Raw genomic sequence first — 12603 nt, 5'->3', positions numbered from 1 at the left:
AGTGAAGTGTTCTGTATTTGTCAGTTAGGTCCAATTGGTCTATAATGTTGTTCAGTCCTCTCCTCCAACTTGTTGTTCTATCCATTATTGAAAGTGGTGCATTGAAGTTAGGATGTTGCTGTCTATTTCTCCCTTCAATTCTGTCAATGTTTGCTTTGTATATTTGGGTGTTCTGCTATTAGCTACATATATATTTATAATTGTTATATTTGCCTGGTGATTGGCCCATTTATCATTATATAATGTCCTTGGCTCTCATACAGTATTTGACTTGCAGTCTATTTTGTCTGTTATAGATATGAACATCCGTGATCTTTTTTCATTACCATTTGCATGGAATATCTGTTACTGTCCTTTTACTTTCAGCCTGTGTGTATCATTAGATCTAAAGTGAGTCTCTTGTAGACAGCATATATTCGGATCTTATTTTTTTATTCTGCCAATCTTTTTATTGAGGAATTTATTTATTTACAAAGTAATTACCAGTAGAGAAGGACTTACTATTGTCATTTTGTTAATTGTCTTCTGTGCACCTTATAGCTATTTTGTCCCTTGTGTTTCATTGATTTTTGTGTAGTGACATGTTTTGATTCCTTTCTCATTTTCATTTTTGTATTTTCTATAAATTTTTTCTTTGTGGTTAACACAGATTGTTATAACTATATTTTATGTAATTCTGTTTTTAAATGGTAACAACTTCAATCTCATACAAAATGCTGCTCCTTTACAGCTCCCTGTCCCCACTTGATTATTGACATCACACATTCACCTTTTTATATAGTATATCCATTCACATACTTTAATAAAGTTAATTTTAGTGCTTTATCTTTTAAATTCTATACTTGAATTAAAAGTGATAGTTACCACCATTACGAGTATTACAGAATTCTGCATTCATCTATATTTTACCTCTACCAGAAGAGCTTAAATTTTGCCAGCTTTTGTTTTGCTGTCTAATGCTCTTTCATTTCCACTTGAAGGACTCCCTTTAACATTTCCCATAAGACAGGTCTAGTGGTAAACTCCCTCAACTATTATTTATTTGGGGTAGTCTTTGTTTCCCTTCATTATTGAAGGGCAGTTTTGCTGAATATACTATTCTTGGTTGGCAGCTTTGTTTTTGTTTTTGTTTTTTTATGTCAGCACTTTGAATGTATTATCCCACCTTCTGTACAGCACTTTGAATGTATTATCCCACCTTCTGTTCTGTAGAATTTCTGCTGAATCTTGCAGCAGCTCCATTGTATATAACAACTTGCTTTTTTTTCTCTTGCTGCTTTCAAGATTCTTTCTTTGTCTTTGACATTTAACAGTTTGATTAAAATGTGTCTTTGGGCAGGCCCGGTGGCGCACTCAGTAGAGTGCGGCACTTGGGAGCATGACGGCGCTCCCGCTGAGGGTTCAGATCCCATATAGAGACCGGTCCGCTCACTGGTTGAGCGCGGTGCGGGCGCGACACCGAGGGGTTGCGATCCCATTGCTGGTCGCGGTACGGGCGCAACACTGAGGGTTGCGATCCCGTTACCCATCACGAAAAAAGACAAAAAGGAAAAAAAAAATGTGTCTCATTGTAGGTCTGTTTCGGTTTATCATAGTTGGGGTTTTTAAAGCTTTTTTAATTTGTCCATTTTCTTTCTCAAATTTGAGAAGTTTTTGGACATTCTTTCTTCAACTGGCTCTCTGCCGCTTTATCTTTCTCTTCTCTTTCTGGTACTTCCATAAAGTATAAATTGGTTCACTTAATGGCATTCTATAAGTCCCTCAGGCTCTCTTTTACTTTTCTACATTTTTTTTCTCCTCAACTCAGTAATTTCAAATGACCTGTCTTCAATTTCACTCATTCTTTTTTCTGAAGTCTGCTGTTGATCCCCTATATGAATTTTTCAATTCAGTTATTATATTCTTCAGATCCAGAGTTTCTGTAAGTTTCTTTTTTATAGTTTCTATCTCTTTGTTGATATTTTCATTTTGTTCAATGCATCCTTCTGATTTTGTTTAGTTGTCTATCCATGTTCTCACTGATTTTCCATAAGGCAGTTATTTTTAATTATTTGTCAGGTAATTAATAGATATCCATTTATTTAATGTCAGTTTTTAGAGATTTATTTTGCTTTTTTGATTTGGTCATGTTTCCCTGTTTCTTCATATGTTTTGTTATTTTCTTGTGAGGTGTTAGGCATTTGAAAAAACTGCCACTTCTCCCAGTCTTTATCAACTGACTTCATACAGAAAATCTTTACCAGTCAGCCTGGCTATAGATTTTGGGGGCCTCTCACACCTTTTCTGGGAATGCATCTTCTCTGGTCTTATGCATGCAATATCCCAATTAGATTTGCCTGTTTCTTTTTCTGAAGCTCTTGCTGAATCTGGTGTCTGTCTGTAGTACTGCAGGTTCTCTGGTGCTGCTCATGTCTCTGACCTCGCTTTTGTTCTCAGTGGCCCCCAGGCACCCAAACTATGAGGGGTGGAAGTCAGGTGAAAGAGATCCATTCCTCAGGCAACCTCTCCAAAATGCTCCACTCTTCTCACCCCAACAGAGAAGCTGTAAGTTGGGTGTTTTCTCCCAATCATGCCAACCTGTGCCAGTCTGGAGAAGGGCTATCACAAGTATAATGCAACAGCTTTTCTTGTTTCCATGCCACTGTTCTTAGCTTTGTGCTTGTCTGGGGTACTGCAAATTTTTAATTGGTTTATGGAGTTCTGTAAAGGCTTTGGAACATATATTGTTGTTCACTTGGTGTCTCTGTGGTGGGGCTTAAGGTTTGGGGCTTCCCATTTTGCCATCTTGCTGATGTCAGTCTGTTTCTATTGCTTTTAATGAAAAAAAAATTTCTAAAATATATACTTACATACCTTAGCAAGTCCAATACCCAGAGCATAATTGAACTTTTTTTGTAACTCAGGATCAGTTTTTTGCTTATGTTTTGGTTTTTACTTATTACAGTGAACTACAAATATGGATATATAATATCCATGGATATAAAATACATTGGAAACCCAATTGGACGTTAGATATTTCTAGTATTGACACTGGAATAAAATTTTTTATATTGTTGGTAATTTTTTTATTGAATCATTTGTTTCTTTTTCATAATGGTATGTCAGAGAAGAATCGTTAATATAGCCCTTACCAGCCATATGCTAAGTGCCACAGGTGCTCCCTTGTCAGTCTCTCTTCATTCTTCTCTCTCACCCAGTCTTTCTGGTTCGATGTGCAAGGAGAGCAGTTTGTGGCTTATTACTTCTTTGGTTTCTGGCCTATTTATACAAAGGACATCTCTGAGTTATAAGTGTATACTAAATTATTTGGCAGTACTTATTTAATTTATCAAAGAGATCTATATATGTTTTTATGTTTGTCACTATTAAAGGTCCATTTTCATATATTTTTTCTATAAAATGCTTACCTTTCTTCATGAATCACCAAGGTTTGATTTTCTCATGTGTAGTATATGTGAAAATATTTCTCTGTGAAATGTTTTTATTATGTGTCCTTACAGGTGGCATAATTAACAATTTCCTATCCTCTTTACGGGACATGGTTATTGGTGTGCTGGCAGGAACAATTTTGGGGTTTTTTGTTCGATATTTTCCAAGTGGAGATCAGGTAATTAAAAAATTAATCTATTTTGTAGAAGTGTAGTATTATGCATTTCTTTCAAAAATTTGAACTTTGGGAAGATTCATGAAATATTAAATTTAATACTTAACTCTCTTTCCCCAAAAGTACCCTCTGATGCCTACTCTGTGCTTAAAATTGAACACAGTAATGATTGATAAAGGTCAATGGCCTGGACTGAAGTCTCTGCTTCTTGATTTGGCAAATACAGAATACCAGAAAAATGTATTCAACTCAGAATATGCCTTTCCATTCTGCCTCACCCCTTTCTCCACTAAATTGCCTATTGATGTTTGACAATTTTTTCTAATCTTTTTTTTTCCTCCAAAGTTTTCACTAAACATTTTTTGGGGAAATCAGTTCCCATTTATCTCTGTATTTTCTGACTTAAATTTGATGCCACTTTTCTTTGACAAAGGCAACACTATTAAACTTAACCATTTCCTGCCCTAAAGGATGTGCTTTTACTCCTGTATTTCTATAACTTCCATTCTAATTTACCTGTAACAATTATGTTGACTAAAAGAGATATTCAAAATTTATTTCCAAGAGTTTATTGGTTATGCTATATGAAACTGATGGTTCTATAGGACTCTCCTTTCTTCTCCACCTACAGTTAAATTAGTGTAACCACTCTACTGACATTAGTGTCAGAGATGTGGCAGAAAATGAAACTTCAATAACTGCAAATTTTGTTGCTTGGTAGCAAGTCTGCTAAAATATTTGGTGAGGAAGAAAATCAAAATTTTAGACACTATTTAATATAACATTTCCAGACATGGTATCAAAGGGTCAAAAATAAATAGTAGATAATGTCAAATCTTGCATTATATATTTAACATAGATTAATATTTAAATATCAATCTAATTCTAGACAAAACTTCCACTGAAGAGAGCCTGCCTTGTTTTGAGTATGTGTGTTTCTGCTGTCTTAGGCAGCCATCGTATTGGTTTACATGCATCTGGAGGATTATGCACAATAGTGTTGACTTTCATTGCAGGGACAAAGTGGGCCGCAGAAAAGGTGAATATTTTTAATACATCATTTAAAAAAAAAAAGATAAAATAACTGAGTTTTTTTACATCTATAGCGGACATTTAGGAAAATCCTTCTGCCTAGTTGGTAGATATCCCAAAAGTTTTTGTGTCCTCACAGAAGTATATGAATCAATGAAGGAAATAAAATATTTAGGAAAACTACCTGGAAATACACTAGCATGCAATCAGAAGTTATCACATCTGGCTTCTATATTTTATCAAGTTTTATGTAATATGATTATATAATTTTTATTAGCTTAATTATTTTATTCATTAAAATTTCAGTTATACAATTAAACCATGAAAATATGCTCATAAAAGATTAAAACATATGGAATAAAATGTGAAAGATTCTTTTATCCCTCATCACTACCAAATATCAAACCCCCTTCCCAAAGTAAATAATTTCTTCTAACCAGTTCTGTATTTGTAGACATTTAGATATTTTCCATTTTTTGTTGTTAAATACATTACTGCATGAACAGTCTTGTTCATATGTCTTTTTGCATATATGCTGGTACTTTTGTATGGATAGATTCCTAGAAAAGGAATTACTGGGTTAAGAAATGGTCTATTTTTATTTTGATGGGTACTGCCAAATTATCCCTTCAAAATATTTTAGTTATTTACACTCCTGCCAACAGTGTAAGACTGGGCCTAATACCTCAACCTATCAACAACACTGGAAATGTTTTCACTAATTATATTTTTATTTACACTCAGATGAGTAAGAAACTATATGACATTTTTATCTTTACATTTCTCTGACTAGTGGTGGGTAAGCTTCTCTTCATATATTCCTTTTTAACTACCTATTGCATTTTTGTTTCTAATAAAACATATAGAGTTTCTTTATATGTTAGGGCTATCGATCCTTTGGTGTATATATATATTTACAATTTCTGATATATATATATATATATATATATAGCATACAATTTCTGCTTATTTTCAATTTTGTTTACAGTGTCTTTTGTATGTCTTTTGTTTCTTTTTGCCAAACCTATCAGTTTTCCTTTTTGGTTTTGGATTTTGCATCATGTTTAAGAAAGACTTCCTGTTTTCTATACTGTCATCTAATACTTCGGTAGTTTTTGTTTGTTTTTGCATTTAATTCTTTAATCCATCTGGAATTTATCTTTGTGAATGCTTTAAGGTAAAGATATATATATACACATATGTGTGTATGTGTTCATGGACACACATATATACTTACATATAATAAATATTTACATATATATGCATATGAATTGTATAGTAAATTTTCACCAAATCATTTATTGACTAATCCATTAATTATTCAGTTATTTTAAATGCTTCTTTTAACAAGAACTAAATGTCACATACATATGTAAGTTCTGGAATCTATTTAATCCTCCTTATCTATTTATATGCAATACCTACTCTGTTTTAAATTACTGCAGTTTTATCTCAAAATCTAATTTAGAAGTTACCCCCTCACTGTACTCTTTTTTGAAGTATTTCTTACCTTATCCTGCTTAGGAAATATTCTTTCTTAGATAAATTTTAGAATCATTTTGAGAAGTTCCGTACCCAAAAATCATATTGGAATTTTGTTTAGTATTCCAATGTAACCATAATTATAAAAGAAATTAAATGGTTAAAAATGAATGAAATGTGGGGCCGGCCCGGTGGCGCACTGCAATAGTGCGCCGTTTGGGAAGCGCGGCGGCGCTCCCGCCAAGGGTTCGGATCCCACATACAGACCGGTTCCCGCTCACTGGCTGAGCGAGGCGCGGGAGCAACACCAAGGGTTGCGATCCCGTTGCCGGTCCCGGTCCAGTACAGGGGCGACACTGAGGGTTGCGATCCGTTGCCGGACACAGAAAAAGACAAAAAAAAAAAAAAATGAATGAAATGCAATTAAATAAATAAAATGAAAACTACTGCAATTATGGGCCGGCCTGTGGCTCACTCGGGAGATTGCGGTGCTGATAACACCAAGGCCATGGGTTCGGATCCCATATACGGATGGCCAGTTTGCTCACTGGGTGAGCGTGGTGCTGATAACACCAGGTCAAGGGTTAAGATCCCCTTATCGGTCATCTTTAAAAAAAAAAAAAAAAAACTACTGCAATTATTTTTATATGATAAAGTAAATAAAACAAAAAGAATAAATAGGTTTTAAAGATTAAAAGTAATAAGCAGGATAATATGCTATAAAGATGAAATAGTAATACTGTTTTTTCTTTTTTTTTTTTAACTTTACTTTTGTAAATGGCAATCAGAAAACCCAGTCATAAGGGGAATAGTTATGAAGATAATTTTTGCCTCAAGCAAGGGACATTAAAGTTCTTCTGTATTTCCTGTAAAAAAAGATAAATAAGCCCAGACTGAGACTGAAATCTCTTCATCCAAATTCCTGGAGAAGAATCAGCGTATTGTTATGCCAGTAGGGGCCATTCCTGTAACCTTTCTTGTTTTTTTGGTTTTGGGATTTTTAGGGGTTTTTTGTTGTTGGTTGTTTGTTTGTTTGTTTTTTGGCGGCTGGCATGGGGATCCAAACCGTTGCCCTTGGTATTATAACACCATGCTCTATCCTGTTACCTTTTAATTGAGGAAGTGTCACTGCGAACGATTTGCTCCCGGAAAGTGGAACTGGGCAGGCAACCAAATAAGAATCTAATACACGTATTTAGTTTATTTCTAAGGAAAAATAACTTTGAGGTATTCAGCATGGGTCCTAAGAGACTACCAGAATTTTTTTCCTAGTAACCCATGGCATATCAAGATTCACTTTCATGGAATTAGATTCCAGGATACTTGTTAGTGGAAGTCTTCCCAACTCCCTTCTGAGAGTCTACATATTTGCGGGAGATGGGTATGTTCTCATCAAACATGATGTAGTTCTATCTCTGCTCAGTTACCTTATAAACAAAAGCTAGAACTCATACTGAAGACTCCTGAAACTCAAAAAAAACTCACTTATTCTGTGACTAAATGACCAAATAATCTTGTATATTTTATAGCTTTGTAGGTTTATTTTCATCAAATTCTACCTAAATGTTTAAGTAAAAGAATTAACCAATTTTTATTAGGTTTTAACATTTCTCCTAAAAATAAAATATTTTAAGTTTATTAAATGTTAAGAATGACTTTAAATTTCTGAAATGCAATTATCTTTTTATGTACCACAATAAATTATAAATGTATTTCTCTTCCACAGATTACAGTCCAAAAAATTATGGCAACTGCATGGAATATTTTTCAACCTCTTCTTTTTGGTTTAGTTGGAGCAGAAGTGTCTGTTTCTTCTCTTAAATCAAATACGATTGGTAAGAATCATTAGCACACAAAAAAATATAAGATTCAGAAATATTTAAGAAAACTATGAATACTGTTTATTTTTATATACGATTTTTCTTTGAATGGCTACAATAATAAGAACCTTTTTTAAAAAACTCATGTTGATATGGTAACAGATTTGCTCCTCCTTGATACTGTGTGCTCTTTTATTATCAAAGACAGCTCTGAATGCCTTCCCTGAGTAATCTGAGGAAATGGAGATAAGATTTCTTTTTGAGAGGGGAAATATTAAATACCAGCAACACCTTTTCAATACTTTCATTTAAATGTATTTAAAAATAGTCTATGAGTTCAGAATTGAATGAATGTCATCTGTCCTATTTTTCACGGTACCTCCTCGTGAGATAATCTATTACACTTTACGTAGAAGCTTCAATCATATTTGATTTTTTATAATTATTATTTTTACTGAAAAAATAAAGACACAAAGAAGCAACAGCCTTAAAATGCATTCAGAAGTTTTAGAAATAATATCTCTAGACATCAAAAACCACTTCTTCCCCAATATTCTGTTATTGTATTTGTGTTTTTCTGTTGTAGGCGTTTGTGTTGTTATCCTGAGTTTGGCACTATGTGTTCGAATTTTAACTACTTATGTGTTGATGTGTTGTGCTGGTTTTAGTTGTAAGGAGAAAATATTTATTGCTTTATCATGGATTCCCAAGGCTACAGTCCAGGTAAGAACATATTAAGTCATTCCAATAATTTTAGTTTTAATGATTTTTTAAAATCCTAAATGAAAAATGTTACTCTAATCACAAAATGTGGGCTATTAGCCTTACTTTAAAAATGTTTGGCTGATCATAGCAATTCGTTAACATTAATGTAACCATTTAAAATATGTTTTAAAAGCAATTTTTCTGAAATCAAGAAGTGTACTTTTAATGACAAATACTTCCTAAATTTATGAAAATATTTTTTTATTTTTCTAAAATAGAAAATAAAATATATCTGAAATTGGAATTTTTATATTTTGCTGAATATTATAGAACTAAATGTTATGATTTTAAAGTAGAGACATATTGGTTTTTTAAAAATATATGTTTTCTATCCTTGTCACTCACTCTACCACACATATGCAAGTATATTATTTTTAATTATACATTTATTTGTATGACTATTTAATTAATGACTGAATCCCTCCAATATACTATATAGGGAGAACAGAGACAGTATCTGTGTTGTATTTTTCCAAATATTTTCCCTAGCAGTTAACATAGAGCCTGTCATGCAGGAAGTAAATATGCATTGCATGCCTACAAGGATGAATGAATGAAAAGGGAGACCTTATAGTTTTGCCCTCTGATTCAGTGATATTCCCCTCTTACTGAAAGATATTACTACTTATTATTAGTCAGTTTAACCTGGCAGCATAATACTTTAATTTCCTAGGATTCTTTTCTCCATTGTTATTCCAAAACAGAAGCTTGTAAGATTCCGTGCAACAAAATTCTCTATCATCATATCATGGTTAAAAAAGCAGGCCCATAGGACCAGACTGCCTGTTTTGAATATCATGTTACTTGCCTATAACCTTAGACAGATTACTTCCTTATCTCTCAGTACCTCGATTTCCTCATTTGACTGTGAGTTCTATGATTTTATCTTTCATAATGGTATTGTTGAAGATTAAATGAGATAATCCATATAAAGAGCTTAGCACAATGTCTGGCACGTGGTGGTGCTCATTAACAATGTTGTTGTTACTTTATCCTACCTTAAAGTAATAAAAAATAATAACTTGTTTTTAATCTCTGCTGTAGGGAATAACACATCTACAAAAGGAGTATCTATCCATCCCTTTGTTCTCTTTCCTTCCAACAATACACTTGCAATTTTGTTTTATTATTTCATAATTTTCATAAAACATAGGGAGGGGGTGGGGTGGGTGGAGAAGCAGGTATGAGGAAAGAGACTACCTCATCAAGTCCTGCAGTATTATTCTGCTTCTGCCTGCTCCTTTCTACTGAGTTCAGGCTGTCTTTTCACAAAGAATACCAAGTTAGTTCCCAGGACTGGTAGTACATATAAAATTAATTATTTATGCAAGTAGAGAGTCACGACAGCAACAACAGATGATAATAATGGTACAAATGAATTGGAACAACAAATATTTAAAATTTTAAATTTAAGTTTTTTCAACTTTATCCTCTTCCTCCATTCTCTAATGCTGAAACAAAATTGGCTAAGCTTCAGTCCTTTCTCTTATTCATCTGTTTAGAGATACTGATGAAAATTAGAGCGGAAAATGGAAGATATTAAGAGGGCTAATAAAAAACTTAGTTCACAAATGTAAGATCAGTTTGCTAATTATACTCTAAAAAATAATATTAAATCTCAGTCACTAGGTAGAAATCATTTAGCATCTAATAGTAGTCCCCATATAATAGGGTTAAGGATTAAGTGTCATGAGGATTAAGTGAGTTAATAAAGGTAAAGCTTTAAAAATGATACCTGCCATATGACAAATGCAATATATCAGTATAAATATTATTGTTATTAGTTTCATCATTATCATCATCATCTCTTAAAAACCAATGATTTTTGACAGTTCTTTCATTTTTTTATCCTCTTTCTAAACTGTGAGATTCTTTAGAGTTGGTTTTCTGTCTGGTTTATCTTTTTCTCCCTCACATCTAGCACACTGGCTTTTGTTAAGCAAACAAAAAGTTATCATATAAAAACTATACCACTTTTAATCATTGATTTGGGATATGGAAACCGATCTTAAATTGAGGGGTTCTTTTGCCATAATGTCCCAGAGGTAATGTTTATGCTGTTACTCTGCAAATCCATAGAAAATATATCATATATTTGTGTTTGTATTTAATCCCTAAACATTTTAAGGCAATTTTATGCCTAGATGAGTAAATACAAAGAAGAGGATTAGCAGGAAATTTACTTATGTCATTTAAAATAAATATGATAGAAGATACCTGGGGAAAAAAAAATTGTGACCCAGTAGGTTCATTCAACAACAAAGAATTCAAAGGAATTTATCACTGACAGGCAGGGATGAGGAGTGAGGGGGGAGGGAGAGAACCTTACTATTATATGAATAACTGCTATGCACCAGGTGTTCTTTTCATTCTTATATTTAATCCTCATAACCCTCCAGTGAGGTAAGTATTATGTTGTTCATTTTATAGCTAAGTAATGAGAAGTTTAGAGAGTTTGAGTCACCTTTGAGTACAAGATCACTCACCTGGTTGCAGCAAAAACAGCACCCAAACCCGGTCTGCTGGATTCCAAACCTCTTGTCAGCACTACTGTATCACTCTGCCTCCCAAGTGGGAAAAGCAATGAGAAGAAGAGCAACAAATCCTAGAGAACCCTAAGAAACCTTAGTATTCTGTGTTGTCATGTTTCAGCCAAGAACCTAGAGGTACATGGTACAGGCAACTAAGCAAAACCCTGGCTCAGTTAGAACTCCTGAGGTTCTGAGGGTAATATAAGCACTCAAAAGAGATAAACAGGGGAAAGCTGAGAGGACAAGAGTGAAAAATCAGCCCCCAAATTTCTGCATGCTCATTTGTCACTATTGCACTCTTCCTCCAGATATATTTGCTAGGAAGATCATAAAATTGATGAACAATTTATGAAAATTACTCAGCATTTTTAGTCATCTTTCTTTCTAATAGTCCAGTAATAGGTTTTCTTGTTTATTTTAACAGAGCCATTGACTTTTATTATATGTTAACTCTTTGACATTTTTCTTTATGTCCCATTTTTCCTCTTAAATGCAGGCTGTATTAGGTCCTCTGGCTCTAGAAACAGCAAAAATCTACGCACCCCACTTGGAATCGTATTCAAAGGATGTGCTGACAGTAGCATTTTTAGCCATCTTAATCACAGCTCCAAATGGAGCTCTAATTATTGGCATACTGGGGCCCAAAGTACTTACACGCCATCATGAACCAAGTAAAATAAAATTGGAATTGTCAGGATTTGAACATCATTAAAAAGCTTATTTGCCATCACCTGCCTGCTTCTTTTACTGGATTATCTCACATGACAGAAAAATTTTTAAGTACAGATATGTGTGGACTATATATAGAACCCAGGATTTAGTAAATATGTGGTATCACTACAGGGCTCACCTCTGATTTTTTATTCCAAGGTCAGTTTAATAAAAACAATATTAAACGGAATGTTCTCTTAGTATTTACATATTTCAAGAACAAAGTAAATCTGTAAATACTCTAAGAACATTTAAAGCAATCCATCAGAATTTGATATGATCATACAAACTAAGCATAATAAAAAATTAAATGAATGTAATGACAGAAAGAAAAAAACCTTGAATATTAAACATGATAAGATAGCCTGTTTCCAAATAGGAAGAGTAGAACTCTTCATCGCTTGAGTAATTCAATTAAAAAGATCACCAGAGCCCCACCCACTGCCTACCGCAAGCAGGCCAGCCACAAGCCCCTGTGGCCTTATCAGACAGGGGGCCATGGGCCTAGGCCTGCCTACCACCAACTGCAACCAAACCAGAGCTGGAACCAGAAGCCCCTGTGGTCCTGAGGCAGGGGGCTGTGGTGGAGCCACAACCAGGCCAGTGATGGAGCCAGCCATGGGCCAGCCCCAATCCCCCTCCAGTCTCCCCGCCAACA

The 12603-nt window shown here is 34.0% G+C and overlaps 1 protein-coding gene across 1 annotated transcript in view; it reads left to right on the top strand.

Moving 5' to 3' along the window:
• Positions 1-11964, top strand: part of SLC9B1 (solute carrier family 9, subfamily B (NHA1, cation proton antiporter 1), member 1) — a 96433-nt gene extending 84469 nt beyond the window's left edge. Inside the window, exons 8-12 of the mRNA XM_008580883.1 lie at positions 3501-3607; positions 4494-4643; positions 7845-7953; positions 8525-8661; positions 11731-11964. Coding sequence (XP_008579105.1) covers positions 3501-3607; positions 4494-4643; positions 7845-7953; positions 8525-8661; positions 11731-11946 — 719 coding nt within the window. The 3' untranslated portion in view covers positions 11947-11964. The remainder of the gene's footprint in view (positions 1-3500; positions 3608-4493; positions 4644-7844; positions 7954-8524; positions 8662-11730) is intronic.
• Positions 11965-12603: the final 639 nt, after the last annotated feature.

This window comes from Galeopterus variegatus, unplaced genomic scaffold (assembly GCF_000696425.1).
Source record: "Galeopterus variegatus unplaced genomic scaffold, G_variegatus-3.0.2 Scaffold88, whole genome shotgun sequence".
In the NCBI taxonomy this organism is placed as follows: domain Eukaryota; kingdom Metazoa; phylum Chordata; class Mammalia; order Dermoptera; family Cynocephalidae; genus Galeopterus; species Galeopterus variegatus.
The sequence above is the reverse complement of the archived record's forward strand: the minus strand, read 5'-3'. Positions and strand labels throughout refer to the sequence as shown.